The sequence below is a fragment of the Somniosus microcephalus genome, chromosome 4 (assembly GCF_052327205.1).
Source record: "Somniosus microcephalus isolate GS21.2 chromosome 4, FLI_Smic_1.0, whole genome shotgun sequence".
Lineage (NCBI taxonomy): Eukaryota > Metazoa > Chordata > Chondrichthyes > Squaliformes > Somniosidae > Somniosus > Somniosus microcephalus.
Window position 1 is genome coordinate 52,006,539 of NC_140990.1, and position 19,084 is coordinate 52,025,622.

The 19,084-nt window shown below is 49.9% G+C and overlaps 1 protein-coding gene across 2 annotated transcripts in view; it reads left to right on the plus strand.

Annotated features, from left to right (window-relative positions):
* Nucleotides 1–19,084, plus strand: part of LOC147118870 (uncharacterized) — a 72,107-nt gene that overhangs the window by 12,638 nt on the left and 40,385 nt on the right. Inside the window, exon 2 of one of the 2 annotated variants that reach the window (XM_085984646.1) lies at nucleotides 11,325–15,065. The exons of the other annotated variant lie outside the window; for it this stretch is intronic. Within the exon in view, the coding sequence (XP_085840772.1) occupies nucleotides 11,435–12,568 (1,134 nt within the window). The 5' untranslated portion in view covers nucleotides 11,325–11,434 and the 3' untranslated portion in view covers nucleotides 12,569–15,065. Of the gene's footprint in view, nucleotides 1–11,324; nucleotides 15,066–19,084 lie in introns of those variants that run through there. 2 annotated transcript variants of the gene reach the window in all.

The window sequence follows — 19,084 nt, forward strand, 5'->3', positions numbered from 1 at the left end:
TGATTCCACTTGTGGGGAAGAGCATAACTAGAGGCCATCAATATAAGATAGACACCAAGAAATCCAATGGGGAATTCAGAAGAAACTTCTTTACCCAGAGAGTGGTGAGAATGTGGAACTCACTACCACAGGGAGTGGTTGAAGCGAATAGTATCGATGCATTTAAGGGGAGGCTGGACAAGCAGATGAGGGAGAAGGGAATAGAGGGTTATGGTGATAGATTTAGATGAGGAAAGACGGGAGGAGGCTCGAGTGGAGCATAAAAGCTGGCATGGACTGGTTGGGCCGAATGGCCTGTTTCTGTGCCGTATATCCTGTATAATCCTGTGTAATTCTAACAATCTCAGTTTTGCAATTTTCAATTCACTATTCCCTGTAAACCAATTGTTAAAATCTGAGCCAGTGTGTTGTGAGACAAAGAGCCTTGTGTCCGATTAGGGGAATAAAGGCCACTGACCAGTCACCATTTCTCCTCCATTTACAGACGCTCCCTGACCAGTCTCCATTTCTCCTCCATTTACAGACGCTCCCTGACCAGTCTCCATTTACAGACGCTCCCTGACCAGTCTCCATTTCTCCTCCATTTACAGACGCTTCCTGACCGGTCACCATTTCTCCTCCATTTACAGACGCTCCCTGACTTCCTGTCTGTCCCGGAGTTTGGTGCGGGGGCCCCTTTGCTGAGGGAACAGGCGGGTGGATAATGTTCACTGTTTTTATAATCGGGCCTGGGGCTGCACTCGGTGCAGTGAGGGAGGAAATGCAGTGGATGTTGTGTAGATGGATTGTCAGAAGGTGTTTGATAAGGTGATGGACAGGAGGCTTGGTGATCAAATTAAGGCTCACGGTATTAAAGGGAGTGGGGCAGCGTAGATAGGAAGTTGGGAAAACAGAGACCAGTGGTTAATGGATGTTCTTCAGACTGGAGATGTGTGAGGTGATAGATTTAGGAGGAAGAAAAACATAGGAAATGTACATGAAATGTTAAAACTTTGAAAGGAGTGGAGGAGCAGAGAGACTTAGGGTGTAAGATTCTAGCTAATGCCTCGTCTTATTAACTTGCAGGTTCAAACACTCCCAGGGCAGGTACAGCACGGGTTAGATACAGAGTAAAGCTCCCTCTTCACTGTCCCATCAAACACTCCCGGGGCAGGTACAGCACGGGTTAGATACAGAGTAAAGCTTCCTCTACACTGTCCCATCAAACACTCCCAGGGCAGGTACAGCACGGGTTAGATACAGAGTAAAGCTCCCTCTTCACTGTCCCATCAAACACTCCCAGGGCAGGTACAGCACGGGTTAGATACAGAGTAAAGCTCCCTCTTCACTGTCCCATCAAACACTCCCAGGGCAGGTACAGCACGGGTTAGATACAGAGTAAAGCTTCCTCTACACTGTCCCATCAAACAATCCCAGGGCAGGTACAGCACGGGTTAGATACAGAGACATCTCCCTCTACACTGTCCCATCAAACACTCCCAGGGCAGGTACAGCACGGGTTAGATACAGAGTAAAGCTCCCTCTACACTGTCCCATCAAACACTCCCAGGGCAGGTACAGCACGGGTTAGATACACAGTAAATCTCCCTCTACACTGTCCCATCAAACACTCCCGGGGCAGGTACAGCACGGGTTACAGTCCGAGTAAAGATCCCTCTGTGATTCTGCAATTATTTACACAGGAGATCCCCAGTACCCACATTCCTGATTATCCAGCAGAATTTTCACAGGGATAAACCCTGCAAGAGACTTCACTGCATTGACACTAATCTCCTGTGTGATATACTCGCTGGAGTTTAGAAGAATGAGAGGTGATCTCATTGAAACATACAAGATTCTGATGGGGATTGACAGGGTAGATGCTGAGAGGTTGTTTCCCCTGGCTGGAGTGTCCAGAACTCGGGGGCAGAGTCTCAGTATAAAGGGCAGGCCATTTAAGACTGAGATGTGGAGGAATTTCTTCACTCAGAGGGTTATGAATCTTAGGAATTCTCTGCCCCAGAGGGCTGTGAATGCTGAGTCTTTGAGTATATTCAAGGCTGAGATCGATAGATTTTTGGACTCAAGGGGAATCAAGGGATACGGAGATTGGGCGGGAAAGTGGAGTTAGAAACATAGAAACATAGAAGATAGGAGCAGGAGTAGGCCATTCGGCCCCTCGAGCCTGCTCCACCATTCAATGAGATCATGGCTGATCATCCAAACTCAGTACCCTGTCCCCGCCTTCTCCCCATATCCCTTGATCCCTTTAGCCTTAAGCAATATATCTAACTCCTTCTTGAATATATTTAATGAATTGGCTTCTGTGGCAGAGAATTCCACAGGTTCACCACTCTCTGGGTGAAGAAATTCCTCCTCATCTCTGTCCTAAATGGTTTACCCCTTATCTTTAGACTGTGACCCCTGGTTCTGGACTCCCCCGCCATCGGGAACATCCTTCCTGCATCTAGTCTGTCAAGTCCTGTTAGAATTTTATACGTTTCAATGAGATCCCCTCTCATTCTTCTAAACTCCAGCGAGCATAAGCCCAATCGACCCAATCTCTCCTCATACTTCATTCCTGCCATCCCAGGTATCAGTCTGGTGAATCTTTGCTGCACTCCCTCCATGGCAAGAACATCCTTCCTCAGATAAGGCGACCAAAACTGCACACAATACTCAAGATGTCGTCTCACCAAGGCCCTGTACAACTGCAGCAAGACATCCTTGTTCCTGTACTCGAATCCTCTCTCTATGAAGGCCAACATACCATTTGCCTTCTTAACCGCCTGCTGCACCTGCATGTTTACCTTCAGCGACTGGTGCACAAGAACACCCAGGTCTCTTTGCACTTTCCCTTCTCCCAATCTATTGCAGTTCAGATAATAATCTGCCTTCCTGTTTTTGCCACCAAAGTGGATAACCTCGCATTTATCCACACTATATTGCATCTGCCCAATCACCCAACCTGTCCAAATCATACTGGAGTTTCTCGGCATCCTCCTCACAGCACACACGCCCACCCAGCTTTGTGTCATCTGCAAACTTGGAGATATTACATCTAGTTCCCTCGTCTAGATCATTAATATATATTGTGACGAGCTGGGGTCCTAGGACCAATCCCTGCGGTACCCCATTAGTCACTGCCTGCCACTTGGAAAAAGACCCGTTTATTCCAACTCTTTGCTTCCTGTCTGCTAGCCAGTTCTCTATCCAAGTCAGTACCTTGCCCCCAATCCCATGTGCCTTAACTTTACACGCTAATCTCTTATGCGGGACCTTATCAAAAGCTTTCTGAAAGTCCAAATACACCACATCCACTGGTTCTCCCTTGTCTATTTTACCAGTTACATCCGCAAAAGATTCCAGATTAGTCGAGCATGAGTTGAGGTCGATGATTAGCCATGATCTTATTGAAGGCTTGAGGGGCCCAATGGCCCACTCCTGCTCCTATTTCTTATGTTCTTAACCCCACAGTCACTGACACCAATCTCCTCCTGTCTGATGTAAACCAGCCCCACAGTCACTGACACCAATCTCCTCCTGTCTGATATAAACCAACCGCACAGTCACTGACACCAATCTCCTCCTGTCTGATATAAACCAACCCCACAGTCACTGACACCAATCTTGAGTGTATGTCAGACTGAAGTTGTTTACAATCCTGATGAGCTTTTACACTATTCTTAGTTGAGTTCGAGATCTCCAATGAAACACTCCACACACCTAATCCCCCTGAACACAGGCTTTATTTTTAATATGTAGATTCTACAGTAATACAACTCCTATACTAAATGAGTGCAAAATACTTACATGGGAGATTCGACAAAGGAATATTTATTGTAATATTATAGTTATATAGTAAGACTCATAATCTAACAAGCTGTATCCATGAACTCAGACTTTGATCATTGCCAAGCCTGAGAGGCACGAAAGGATGTTCGACTCTTTTAAAAGGCCAATTAGCATGACATTGTCATCAATCGATGTCACATTACCGAGAGAGCCCCCTTTTTAAAGGGGCACAAACAATCAACTCCCAATTATAATTAAATCAGATCCGAATACTGTTGCTGATGTTGACAATTGACTCCAGTCCCTCCGGTGCCCACCGGTCACGGAAGGCCTCCAGCGTCCCGGCGGATACCGCGTGCTCCCTCTCCAGGGACAGCCCGAAGGATGTTCCACCTTGGCTGTAGCCGTCAGCTTTCTTCTTCCCGGGGTGCTCTCTGACCTAAGCTGCAAACTGTTCCTGTATTTAAAGCCCAATCAGGTACAGCCCATGTGATCCTGGTTCCCTCGGCCAATCAAACCATTGAGCTGAAAGACATTTATCAAACAAAGCATTCCATTGGATGGCTGTTTAGGGTTCATCGAGTAACCTCTTCCTGTTCATTGGAGCTACGAGGAATCTGCGAGTCAGAACAATGTCAGAGTTTGCTTTTACTGGGGCATTTCAAGAAACAAATGGCCTTCACGGTTCGGCTCAGTCCACACGGGCAGAGTTCTCAGCTCTGCTGGTTCTGTTCACACGAGGTCTGTTTCAGCTTAAAAGGGATAATTAGAGCCTGTTCTGTCTGAGGTGATTACAAGCTAATAGTTCACTAGACACGGGTCTTTAATACAAAGTCCACTAATATTAAACATACATGTACATAAAACGAGGAAGACTTTACTTTTATGACTCTTTCATATTAAATCTGATCTTCTAATAAAACCCAGCTTTCTTACCGTCCACTCCTGGAGGCCCCACTCCCTGAGCCTACAACCTTCAGGGTCAATGGTGGAGTTCCACAGCGGGAGTGATCCCAGAGTAACTGTCGGGATCGCACCCCCGTGGATGTTCTGGTCGTGTATTTTTAGTTATCCTGGTGTCTAACACACACATCAATAAAACAGGGAATTCCTGGAAACACGCTGCAGGTCCTTCTTTATCAGGAGATCAAATGTCTGTTGTATAACTGTACCAGCAGTTAACAGGCTCCTGTGAACTCCTCCCTCTGCTATTTTAATGTAGGCTTTGGTTAATTTATTTTAAACAGGTTTGTTTTAAATGGGTTAATGCCTGCCTTAAAATGGTAGACTCAGGACTGTCACACAATCATGTTAAATCTTCGTGGAATAATTACCTGTGATTTTTAGACTAGAAACTTAAACCTGCCGTGTCACTTTCAGTCAGGAGCAGATCGTAGTTTTACACCAATCTCTGATTTGACAGCACGTTTCCAGCATTCACCGTTGTTATTCCTGACTCTTGTAAAGGGGCCTTCTGTTCCGTGCCTAGGAGCTGTGAACCATGGAAGGGAGCGGCTGCGACACATTTCTTACAGGCCTTAAGATTAACTCTCACGGGGACTTTGCTGTCAGTGAAGAGAGACGAGAAAGACCAAAGTGCCGTTTGCCCCTCTCAGTGTGGCCCTGAAGGACTGTGTCCAGGCTGAAGTTCTGTTCCCGCCGTACGATCCTCCCCCAGATTGTCCTTTCTGAGCTCCAGCCAGGTGATGCTAAACATCCAGGTGGGAAAGAAGAAAATCTACAACAATGTGTTTAAAACAAAGCTGATTTGTTTGACATTTATAAAAGAAAGACTTGCATTTCTATAGTGCCTTTCATAATCTCAGAACATCCCAAAGCACTTACAGGCAATGAAGTACTTTTGAAGTGGAGTCACTGTTGTAATGTGGCAGCCAATTTGCATACAACAAGCTCCCACAAACAGCAACATGATAATGATCAGGTAATCTTATTTTTTTTGGTATGTTGATTGAAGGATAAATATTGACCAGGACACCGAGGATAACTCCTCTGCTCTTCTTCGAAATAGTGCCATGGGATATTTTACATCCACCTGAGAGCGCAGCCGGGGCCTTGGTTTAACATCTCCAGAATATTAAATTCCAGCCCAGTTATAGGGGTTGTTAACATCAGCAGAAACAAACCCCAACTGTCAGAATGAACACGGTTCAGTCCTGGATGTGATTAACAGCAGCAATAACAGCAGAATCCAACCTCGGCAGTCACATGTGAACTCGCTGGTGTCTCAGCAGGTTGGATGAATCCGTGAATCTCTTCCCACACACAGAGCAAGTGAACGGCCTCTCCCCAGTGTGAACATGCTGGTGTTTCAGTAGTTTGGATGAATGGGCGAATTCTTTCCCACACATGGAGCAGGTGAACGGCCTCTCCCCAGTGTGAACTCGTTGGTGCGTCAGCAGATCCTTTTTGCTTTTAAAGCACTTCTCGCAGTCAGAACATTTAAAAGGTCTCTCATCAGTGTGAACAAGCTGGTGTTTAGTAAGCTGGGATGACTGAGTGAATCCCTTCCCATACACGGAGCAGGTGAACGGCCTCTCCCCAGTGTGGGTGCGCTGGTGTAGTGAGGTCAGATGATCGACTGAACCCAGTCCCACAGTGAGAGCACCTGAACGGTCTCTCGTCAGTGTGAACACGTTGATGACACGTCAGTTCCCTGGAACTTTTATAGCACTTCACACAGTCCGGACATTTAAACGGTCTCTTGTCAGTGTGAACTCGCCAGTGTTTCAGCAGGGCAGAGGAATGAGTGCATCCCTTCCCACACTCGGAGCAGGTGAACAGTGTCTCCCTGGTGTGACTGCGTCGATGAATTTCCAGCTCAAACGGGTAACTGAATCCCTTCCCACAGTCTCCACATTTACACGGTTTCTCCCCAGTGTGACTGCGCTTGTGTCTCGACAGGCCAGATGATCGGCTGAAGCCTCGTCCACATTGAGAACACGTGTACGGTTTCTCCCCGCTGTGAACGGTGCTTTTTGCTTCCATGCTCAAATCTGATGATATTCAGGTCCCAATGAATCAAGTGACTCTGTCAGATCTTGATGTGATGTTTTGTTTGAGTTTCCCGTCTTCAAATCCTCCCCTTCTAATACGTGTAAAATTAATTTAAAACGGGAAAAAGGGAGCGTGAGAGAGAACACACAAAAACACAAAGGCAGGTTGTGAAATTGAGCTCAATGAATCTGGTCATTTGTGGGGTCGGCACCAGAAAAAAGTGACCATGAAAGCTGCCGGATTGTCGTAAAATCCCAACTGGTTCACTGATGTCCTTCAGGGAAGGGAACCTGCCACCTGGTCTGGGCCTACACACGACGCTGGCCTCTATGGGAGGAGAGAGAGAGATGTGGGATGGCGAGGGGTCGAAGGAGAGAGACTTTATACATCTGCAGCTCGACAACAACTTTGACAAAAGCTACCAAACCTGCGACCTCCAGCTCGTAGAAGGACAAGGGAAGCAGGTACATGGGAACACAATCACCACCAAGTTCCCCTCCAAGTCACTCACCATCCTGACTTGGACAAATATCACCGTTCATTGCTGAGTCAAAATCTGGTAACACCTGGCATTGTGGGAGTATCTTCACCACACGGACTGCAGCGGTTCAAGAAGAAGGCCCACCATCACCTCTCAATGGGACACTGGGGATTGGCAATATATGCTGGCCTTGCTAGCGATGCCCCTATCCCAAGAATTAATTTTTAAAATCTGTATGTAAAATGGATTAAAAGCCTTTACAGAAATAATTGTTCCTAAAACAATACTCTTTTACATTGTGCGAACAGTGCCTGCTTAGCAACCTAATCTCCCCCAGAATCCACCTCCCTTGACAGTCCCACATTGGAAATTGTTGGGTCCTCCTGGGCTCAGAAGTCCTGGGTGTTAAACCCAGCAGCTTCTCCTCCATCTCCACTCCAGCTCAAACTGAAGCAACAAAAAGACCTACACAGGCGGCCTGGGACCTACCTTCCGTCAGCCTGCAATAAAACTCTTCCCCACAGCCTCTGACTAATGGCGGCCGCAGCACCCACAATTCCCCGCGCCCCAGAAACCGCTCTGATTCTGATTGAGTTTTTTGATGAGGTAACAGAGAGGGTTGATGAGGGCAATGCGCTTAATGTGGTGTACATGGATTTCCAAAAGGCGTTTGACAAAGAGCCACATAATAGGCTTGCCAGCAAAGTTGAAGCCCATGGAATAAAAGGGACAGTGGCAGCATGGATACGAAATTGGCTAAGTGACAGAAAACAGAGAGTAGTGGTGAACGGTTGTTTTTCGGACTGGAGGAAGGTACACAGTGGTGTTCCCCAGGTGTCGGTACTAGGATCACTGCTTTACTTGATATATATTAATGACTTAGACTTGGATGTACAGGACACGATTTCAAAATTTGCAGATGACACAAAACTTGGAAGTATAGTGAACAGTGAGGAGGATAGTGATAGACTTCAAGAGGACATAGACAGGCTGGTGGAATGGGCGGACACGTGGCAGATGAAATTTAACGCAGAAAAGTTTGAAGTGATACATTTTGGTAGGAAGAACGAGGAGAGGTAATATAAACTAAAGGGTACAATTCTAAAGTGGGTGCATGAACAGAGAGACCTGGGGGTATGTGTGCACAAATCGTTGAAGGTGGCAGGGCAGGTTGAGAAAGCGGTTAAAAAAGCATACGGGATCCTGGGCTTAATAAATAGAGACATAGAGTCCAAAAGCAAGGAAGTTATGAAGAACCTTTATAAAACACTGGTTCGGCCTCAACTGGAGTATTGTGTCCAATTCTGGGCACCGCACTTTATGAAGGATGTGAAGGCCTTAGAGATGGTGCAGAAAAGATTGACAAGAATGGTTCCAGGGATGAGGGACTTCAGTTACGTGGATAGACTGGAGAAGCTGGGGTTGTTCTCCTTAGAACAGAGAAGGTTGGGAGGAGATTTGATAGAAGTGTTCAAAATCATGAGGGGTCTGGACAGAGTAGATAGAGAGAAACTGTTCCCATTGGTGGAAGGGTCAAGAACCAGAGGACACAGATTTAAGGGGATTGGCAGAAGAACCAAAGGCGACATGAGGAAGAACTTTTTTACGCAGCGAGTGGTTAGGATCTGGAATGCACTGCCTGAAAGGGTGGTGGAGGCAGATTCAATCACAGCTTTCAAAAGGGAATTGGATAAGTATCTGAAGTAAAGAAATGTGCAGGGTTACGGGGAAAGGGCGGGGAGCGGGACTAGCTGAAGTGGTCTTGCAGAGAGCCGGCACAAGCTCGACGGGCCGAATGGCCTCCTTCTGTGCTGTAACCATTCTATGATTCTATAAAATATTAGAAAGTTTGTGCCATAGAAGCACGGGGTTTATCTACTTTTATTGATTAATTTAAAAAGTCTGTATTAAAACCTGAGCCAGTGTGTTGTGAGACAAAGAGCCTTGTGTCCAATAAGGGGAATAAAGGCCCGCAGCCTCCCCTGGCCCCGGGCCCTGAACAAGGGACTGGAGAAACTCGCTGCCCTGCGGATCAGACAATCAGCCGGCGCTAGTCCCGCCCCTCGGGCTCCCCGATTGGTTGGAGGACCTGCCGTCTGCTCGCTCCGCCAGCCCCACCCACTCGCTCCCTATTGGTCGGAAGCTCCCGTCAATCAGGCCGCGGGCCCGGGTCACGTGTCCCCGAGGAGATCAAGTGCACCGTCCAACTGACGCCGCTCGGTCCGGGGCCTCGCGGACTCTCAGGTTTTTCTATTTCTCTTTATTCTCTCCCGATTCCCCCCCCACCTCGCGCGATTCTCCACCCAATCGGAGTGGAGAAAACTCACTTTGCGTCACCGTTCGCGACTCTGTAACCGACACCAAGGCCTTTCCCGGAATGCCCCGCGCCGACTCCGTCCGACAGGATCCGAGTGCGCAGGCACAGCTCCGAGCGGGGGAAGGGGTTGGTCTCCTCTGGGCATGCGCGGTTATTACCCTCGGTGACCGGGAGGGGTCACTGTGCTGGACTCTGCCAATTCACCGTCCCGCGCGCGCATGCGCACACTCTCGGCTGTTGATCCTCCTCAGTCAGTCCCTGGGAACCGAGGATGACGCTGCCACACTAACAATGAGTTGTCTGGCTGATGAGTCCAGTGCGGGACCTACAGTCTCTGTCACAGGTGGGGCAGATGGTGGTTGAAGGGACGGGTGGGTGGGGTGACGTGCGCTCCTTGCACTGCCTGCGCTTGGCTTCCGCTTGCTCCCGGCGAAGAGACTCGAGGTGTTCGGCGCCTTCCCGGATGCTTCTCCTCCACTTTGTGCGGTCTTGGGCCAGGGATTCCCAGGTGTCGGTGGGGATGTTGCACTTTTTCAAGGAGGCTTTGAGGGTGTCCTTGAAGCGTTTCCTCTGCCCACCTGGGGCTCTCTTGCCGTGCCGGAGCTCCGAGTAGAGCGCATGTTTTGGGAGTCTCGTATCGGGCATGCGGACGATGTGACCCGTCCATCGGAACTGGACACGGAGTCAAGTGTCAGTCAGCCAGAAGAGTTCGCTGGTGAGAACAGTGAAGAAAGAAAGATTTGCATTTATAGAGCGCCTTTCACCACCACCAGATGACCCAAAGTGCTTTACAGTCAATGAACTGCAGTCACTGTTGTAATGTAGGAAACGCAGCCAATTAGCGCACAGCAAGCTCCCACAAACAGCAATCTGATAATGACCAGATAATCTCTGTTTTTTGAGGGATAAACTCATTGGCTCGGACACTGGGGATAACTCCTCTGCTCTTATTCAACATAGTGCCATGGGATCTTTTACATCCACCTGAGAGAGCAGACAGGGCCTTCGTTTAACATCTCATCCGAAAGACGGCACCTCCGACAGTGCCGCACTCCCTCAGCACTGCACTGGAGTGTCAGCCTAGATTTTTGTGCTCAAGTCTCTGGAGTGGGACGTGAACCCACAACTTTCTGACTCAGAGGCGAGAGTGCTACCAACTGAGTCACTGGCTGACACTAAAGAACAAGCAGTTCTGACGAAAGGTCATTGACCTGAAATGTTAACTCTGTTTCTCTCTCCACAGATGCTGCCTGACCTGCTGAGTATTTCCAGCATTTTCTGTTTTTATTAAAGAAACGAGGGAGTGATTGCTGACAGGAAGAATGTTGGGTCGTCCTGCGCATGCGCACCTCACTGGCGGCTGAGGTGAAACACCGACTTGCCCCCACCTGAGCCGCGCACGCGTACCAGATGTTGCAGCTCCGCATGCGCGCCCGGTGTTCTAACCGCGGGACTTTGTGCGCTGAGCATGGGCGTTGCAGACCGATCGGGACGGGCGATTGTGGAGCAGGAGGGAGAGCGCGGGAGCCATGAGGCGCATGCGCGGGACTCAGCGTCAACAGAGCGCTTTCTGGAGTGCCGGGGCTTGTGGGTATTACAGCCGCCATTACTGCTGATCCTTTCAACCAACCTGTGCAGCAGCTGGAGCCTGAAAATCAGCTTCACTGCCCATAGGTTCGGAAAGGGGAAAATTAAACAACAGTTTGCCTCTGATCCTTTTCTGATCTCAATTTACAGGGTTATAGAAGTGGATCAGTTACAGGCGGGAAGCTCAGACCAAACATCACGTCAAGATCTGACAAGAGTCGCTCGATTCATCAGGACCTGAATATCATCGGCCTTTGCACATGGAAGGAGAAAGCAGCGATCGCAGCGATGACAAACCGCACACATGTTCGGTGTGTGGACGCGGATTCAGCCGATCACCTGACCTGGCGAGACACATGCGCCATCACACCAGGGAGAAACCGGGTAAAGGTGGGGACGGTGGGAAGGGCTTCAGTTCCCCGTCTGCATTGGAAGTTCAACGGCGTAATCGCACCAGGGACAGTCCGTTCACCTGCTCCATGTGTGGAAAGGGATTTGTTTATTCATCCCAACTGCTGACACACCAGCGAGTTCACACTGACGAGAGACCATTTCACTGTTCTGACTGTGGGAAGAGATGTCAAAGCCCCGGGGGGCTGAAGAGACACCAGCGAGTTCACTCTGTGGAAAGGCTGTTCACCTGCTCCGTGTGTGGGAAGGGATTCCTGCAGTCATCCACCCTGCTAAGACACCAGCTTGTTCACACAGATGAGAGACCATTTCAGTGTTCTGACTGTGGGAAGAGCTTTAAAAGCCCCGGGGAGCTGAAGGTACACCAGCGTGTTCACACTAACGAAAGACCCTTTAAATGTTCTGAGTGTGGGAAGAGTTTTAAAATCCCCCGGGAGCTCAAGCGACACCAGCGAGTTCACACTGGGGAGAGACCATTCACCTGCTTCGTGTGTGGGAAGGGATTCACTGAGTCATCCGTCCTACTGAGTCACCAGCTTGTTCACACTGATGAGAGACCCTTTAAATGTTCTGACTGTGGGAAGAGTTTTAAAAGCCCACGGCAGCTCAAGCGACACCAACAACTCCACACTGGGGGGAGGCCGTTCACCTGCTCCGTGTGTGGGAAGGGATTCGCTCGGCCCAAAAACCTGCTGGTACATCAGCGAGTTCACACTGACAAGAGACCCTTTAAATGTTCTGACTGTGGGAAGAGCTTTAAAAGCGCCGGGGAGCTGAAGAAACACCAACACCTACACACTGGTGAAAGGCCTTTCACCTGCTCCGAGTGTGGGAAGGGATTCGCTCAGTCCTCCAACCTGCTGGTACATCAGCGAGTTCATACTGGAGAGAGGCCCTTTAAATGTTCTGACTGTGGGAAGAGCTTTAAAAGCTCGAAGAGCCTTAAGGGACACCAGCGTGTTCACACTGATCATAGAATCTAACAGCACAGAAGGTGGTGATTTGGCCCATCGTGTCTGTGCCGGCTCTTTGAAGGAACTGTTCAATTTAGTCCCAAACCCCAGCTTTATCCCCAGAACTCTGCAAACTAGTCCTCTTCAAGTACGTGTCCAATTACCGTTTGAAAGTTCCTGTGGGACCTGATTCCAGCATCCTTTCAGATGGTGCGTTCCAGATCTTAACAACCCTCTGTGTGAAAACAATTCTCCTCATTTCACCTCTAGTTCTTTTAGCAACTATTTTAAATCTGTGACCTTTGGTTACCGACCCACTTGCCAGAGCGAACAGTTTCTCCCTACTTGCTCGATCAAAACCCCTCATCATCTTGAACACCTCTATTAGGTTTCCTCTTAACCTTCTCTGCTCTAAGGGGAACAATCCCAGCTTCTCCAATCTCTCCACAAAACTGAAGTCCCTCATCCCTGGTACCATCCTGGTCAACCTCCTCTGTACCCTCTCCAAGGCCTTGACATCCTTCCTAAAGTGTGGTGCCCAGAACTGTACACAAGACTCCAGCTGAGGCCAAAACCCTGCAGCTGTACAAAACCCTGGTTAGACCACACCTGGAGTACTGTGAGCAGTTCTGGGCACCACACCTTAGGAAGGATATATTGGCCTTGGAGTGTCGAAATCTCGACTCCGAGTAAGACTCTTTACACAAATATACCGTCAGAAAGATCTTTATTTACTTGCAGCAAGGGGAGAGCAGCTCAATCAAAGGTTGAGACTACAGCTCCGCAGATTAAACATTTCGCAGCGTTTTTATACAGTCAAGTAAACAAGTTCCATATGATCATGTGTAATGGTTAAATATAAATTTGTGTGCAAAGCAGTTTCGATCTTACCATATTCTAGTTAGACAAGCGGATATAGGTTAAACTTACTGGAGCATTCCATTTCAAAATCTCATCATTCTTAGTTCTTTTAACCAATCATGGGTGTTAGTTCTATAGCAACAAGGTATTCATAAGCACTGGGTTAAGCACATCTGTTTCCTGATGTTAGTAAATACTGAAATTCTTCCCCAAGTTCCATAATCAATTCTTATTTTATCCTTCGTTCCTTGTTCTTGTGGTTACATGACTCATATGACCTCCTGCTAACCCCTGATGTACATGACTAAACCTATTCTTTTTTGCTGTTTATGCGGTTAATAGCAATGTCAATTCTTTTACTATTTTCCCATTAGCCTCTGGGGTGGTTCTTATGGCCATGTTTCCACATTCCCCCCCCTTTTGTCCTCCTTGGGGACAACCTAATCCGCCAAGCTCTGATTCATTCTTTCCATTTCTTTGATTGGATCATTAGTGCCTAGCTGCACCATCATTTTAGCTGGCCCTGCCTTCAGAAGTGTTTGTCCTAGCTGTCTACAACAACACTTTAGCAAAACTATGATCAGGAATATTCTGCATATGATATAGGCTATCATGATCAATCCTTCTATTATCCATGACCCCCATCCTGTTCCCCAATCACCGAAGTAATTTCTCCAGCCTGGGGCATCCTAGGGGATTGGCGTGTGCTGCTCTGGTATATATACCATTCTACTACTTCTGACAGATTAAGTGGGACAGGTCTAAGAGGAATCCCTCCCTTAGTGGATAGGGATTTGGGTACATACCCAACAACCTCCTTCCTTGTTTTCCATAGCGTATTTGTGGGACATATACAAGAAGGTGTTTACATGCAATTCGGGCATTACAGGTATTATAAGTGTCCCAAGGAAACATAGTCCTAATGTCCATATCCATTTACTGATGGGGTTGGTGATTCCTTTCCCTTGTGCTCTGGAGCTCTTTTGCAGTGTGAGGCGTGGATCCATGTTGGTCTCTCTTTCACCTTTACAGCAGTATTGTTGGTTAACAGGATCTGGAACGGACCTTCAAATCTTGGGTGAAGGCTACTCTTTCTATTGAACACCTTTACATAAACGTTATCTCCTGGCTCGAACCCGTGGCATTTGCCCGTTGCTGGCTCGACCTGGGCTTCCTTAACCTGTTGGTAAAAGCTGGAAATACATCTAGTTAGTGCCACACAATAATTTAGCATATTCTCTTCCATTCTGTGAATGCCCATTTGTTTAGCAGTAAACGGTGCAGAAAAAGGCAAATGTTGGGGACGTCCCATGACAATTTCATGTGATAATCCTGTTGTCCTGTTGGTTGTTGATCGCATGACCATCAAAGCTAAAGGCAATAGTTCAACCCATTTTAGTCCTGTCTGTTCAGAGTTTTGCAAGTTTGTTCTTTATTACCTGTGGTAAACCACTGTTGTTCACTGTTGTTCACTCCACTGTTGTTCACTCTTGCCCATTGTTGTACCTGTCTGTGCATGCCTCAGCTGGCTCCGCCCCTGGCTCCACCCATATGCCCTGGTATAAAGGCGGCTGCTCTGCAGTTCCCCAGGCATTCAGGACCAGTCGACCACTAGAGGCATGCCTTCGTTCTTTAGCTAATAAAAGCCTGTTTGTTACTCTCTTAACTTCCAGTCTTTCTCAGTAATTGATAGCGCATCAATTTTATTAGCTAAACTTTTTTTCGATGGAGCAAATCCTCAAACCAGCACGCCTGGAACTAGACCCTCAAGAGGCGGATTCATCTACCAAGTTCGCACACGGGCTGCGATGCTTCGAATTTTTCCTAGAAGCCTCCGTCGAAACTGTTCAAAACGATGGCGACAAACTAAGAGTTCTGACCTCCAAGGTGAACCACCAAGCTTATTCGCTCATCCAAGATGCGACTACCTACAAGGGTGCTCTCGACCTCCTTAAAGAACAGTACGCACGCCCGGTAAATGAGGTTTACGCCAGACACCTCCTGGGGTCCCGCAAACAGCAACCCGGGGAATCGATGGAGGTATACCTACGGGCGCTGAAGGTGCTCGGCCGGGCCTGCAAATGTAAAGAGGTGTCGGCCGCGGTGTAAACAGAGGAACTTGTCCGGGACGCCTTCGTCGCGGGCCTCAGGTCCAACTACACCCGGCAGAGACTATTGGAGCAGGGCGAACTCGACCCGAAGAAGGCCACGGCCCTCGCACTCTCGCTAGACGTGGCCCACCGGAATATGGACGCCTACTCCCCTGACCGCGCGGCCGCATCGTGGATGGCGCGGGCACCGCCATCCTGGGACACGGTAGGACCGCCACCCGGTGCCGCGCCACCCCCGTCACATCCCGCCAACGGCCCAACTTCTGCAGCGATGTCCCGGGGCCCGAAGTGTTACTTCTGTGGCCAAGCCAAACACCCCAGAGTGCGCTGCCCGGCGAAAAACGCTACTTGCTCTGGTTGTGGGAAGAAAGGGCACTACGCCAGCGTCTGCAAGGCTAAACCTACCCCAAACTCCAGCAGTGCCGCGTGTGGGCCGAGCGGGCCGCCATCTTGGACGCCGCCATCTTGGACACCATCTTGTACGCCTCCAGCCGCGTGTGGATCATGGGCGACGCCATCTTGGACGCCTTCGACCATGGGTGATCCGTTCCGGCCGCCATTTTTGCAACGGGCCCCCGACTCACCCACCGCCTCACCTGATGACTGCAGCGACACGCCTGACCCTACTCTGGCCTCCGTTACACTGGACCAATCTAGACCTCGCCAACTAGCCAGGTCCATGATGGACATTAAGGTAAACGGCCGCGCCACGACCTGCCTCTTTGACTGCGGGAGCACGGAGAGCTTTATCCACCCCGACACGGTGCGGCGTTACTCTCTCCCGGTCCTGCCAGCGCGCCACCGGGTCTCTATGGCCTCCAAGTCCCATTCAGCGGACGTCGGCGGCTACTGCGTGGTGACCCTTTCGGTGAGGGGCACAGAGTACAGAAACTTTAAACTGCTTGTCCTGCCACATCTCTGCGCTGCCGTTCTACTGGGGTTGGATTTTCAGTGCCACCTTAAAAGTGTCACGATGGCGTATGGTGGACCCCTTCCCCCACTCAGTCTGCAACCAGCAGTTTTCAAATTGCCCGCCGCGCACCTTTTGCAGCCTCTCCACGCTTAAAGTCACCCCCCCCCCCCGTTCGCTAACCTCGCCCACGACTGTAAGCCCATCGCCACCAAAAGCAGGCGATACAGCGCTGGTGACAGAGTTTTTATTAAATCTGAGGTGGAGCGGCTCCTGAAGGAGGGGATTATTGAAGCTAGCACCAGCCCCTGGTGAGCCCAGGTTGTGGTCGTCAAGACCGGCGAGAAGCAGCGCCTGGTCATTGACTACAGCCAAACAATCGATATACCCAACTGGACGCATACCCACTCCCCCGCATATCTGATATGGTCAATCAAATCGCACAATACCGCATATTCTCCACCATTGACCTTAAGTCAGCATATCACCAACTCCCGATCTGCTATGAGGACCGCCAGTATACTGCCTTCGAGGCAAACGGCCGCCTCTACCACTTCCTTCGGGTTCCCTTTGGCGTCTCCGTTTTCCAAAGGGAGATGGACCGGATGGTCGACCAGAATGCATTGTAGGCCACTTTTCCCTACCTGGACAATGTGACCATCTGTGGCCATGACCTGCAGGACCATGACGCCAATCTCGACAAATTCCTCCGCACTGCCCAACTCCTAAACCTTACGTATAACAAGGAGAAGTGCATATTCCGCACAACCCGCCTCGCTATCCTTGGCTGTGTTGTGGAACATGGAGTCATCGGCCCCGACCCCGACCGGATGCGTCCCCTTATGGACCTTCCCCTGCCCCACTGCCTCAAGGCCCTGAAGAGATGCCTGGGGTTTTTCTCCTACGCCCAGTGGGTCCCTAATTATGCGGACAAAACCCGTCCACTTATCAAGTCCACCTCTTTTCCCCTGGCGGCAGAGGCCGGCTTAGCCTTCCGCCGTATCAAAGAGGACATTGCTAAAGCCACCATGCACGCGGTGGACGAGTCCATCCCTTTCCAGGTGGAGAGCGATGTGTCCGACTTTGCCCTGGCCGCTACCCTTAACCAGGCGGGAAGGCCCGTGGCCTTCTTTTCACGAACCCTCCAAGGCTCCGAAATCAGACACTCCTCTGTCGAAAAGGAGGCCCAGGCCATTGTGGAAGCTGTGCGACATTGGAGGCATTACCTGGCCGGAAAATGATTCACCCTACTCACTGACCAGCGTTCAGTTGCTTTTATGTTTAATAACAAGCAGAGGGGCAAAATCAAAAACGACAAGATTTTGAGGTGGAGAATTGAACTTTCCACCTACAATTACGATATCGTGTACCGGCCCGGGAAACTCAATGAGCCCCCGGATGCTCTATCGCGAGGTACATGTGCCAACGCCCAGGTTGATAGACTGCGGGCCCTCCACAATGACCTCTGCCACCCGGGGGTCACCAGGTTCTTCCATTTCATCAAGGCCCGCAACCTGCCTTACTCCATCGAGGAGGTCAGGACCATGACCAGGAACTGCCAAGTCTGTGCCGAGTGCAAACCGCACTTTTATAGGCCAGACAGAGCACACCTGATAAAAGCCACTCGCCCCTTTGAGCGCCTGAGCGTCGATTTTAAAGGGCCCCTCCCCTCCTCTGACCGCAATGTGTACTTCCTCACTATCATCGACGAGTACTCCCGTTTTCCGTTTGCCATCCCCTGCCCAGACATGACCAGTGCTACGGTCATTAAATGCCTGAACGACCTCTTCGCCTTGTTCGGTTTCCCCAGCTATATCCATAGCGACCGGGGCTCATCGTTTATGAGCGACGAACTCCGCCAGTACCTGTTCGTGAGAGGTATTGCCACGAGCAGGACCACCAGCTACAACCCCCGGGGGAACGGACAGGTAGAAAGAGAGAACGCGACAGTTTGGAAGGCCGCCCTGCTAGCCTTAAAGTCTAGGGGCCTTCCGACCTCCCGCTGGCAGGATGTGCTCCCCGATGCGCTCCACTCTATTCGGTCACTGCTCTGCACTGCCACTAACGCCACCCCTCATGAGAAAATGTTTGTCTTCCCAAGGAAGTCCACATTGGGGACATCGCTACCCGCCATGGCTGACGTCCCCAGGGCCGGTCCTACTGAGAAGACACGTGAGGACCCATAAAACGGACCCCCTGGTCGAGAGGGTCGACCTCCTCCACGCCAACCCCCAGTATGCTTACATTGCGTACCCGGACGGGCGGGAGGACACAGTCTCCATACGAGACCTCGCACCCTTGGGGGGGGCCCCTGAAACCAACATCACCGCTACCCACAATGCACCGGCGGCAACGGACCCATACCTAACCCCTGTAGACGGCACGCCGTGGCCCCGTGACCCGCCATTGATCACCAACCAACTCAACACCCATGAGGACGACACGCCAGTGCTCCGGCCCACGCGGGACTCGGCGTCGGAAGCTGCACCACCTCAGCCGTCGCCACGACGATCAAGACGGCATACAAGACCCCCAGAAAGACTTAATTATACGAACTTTTAATACACTTCACCCCGTCGGACTCATTTTTTAAGCAAGGGGTGAATGTGGTAAACCACTGTTGTTCACTCCACTGTTGTTCACTCTTGCCCATTGTTGTACCTG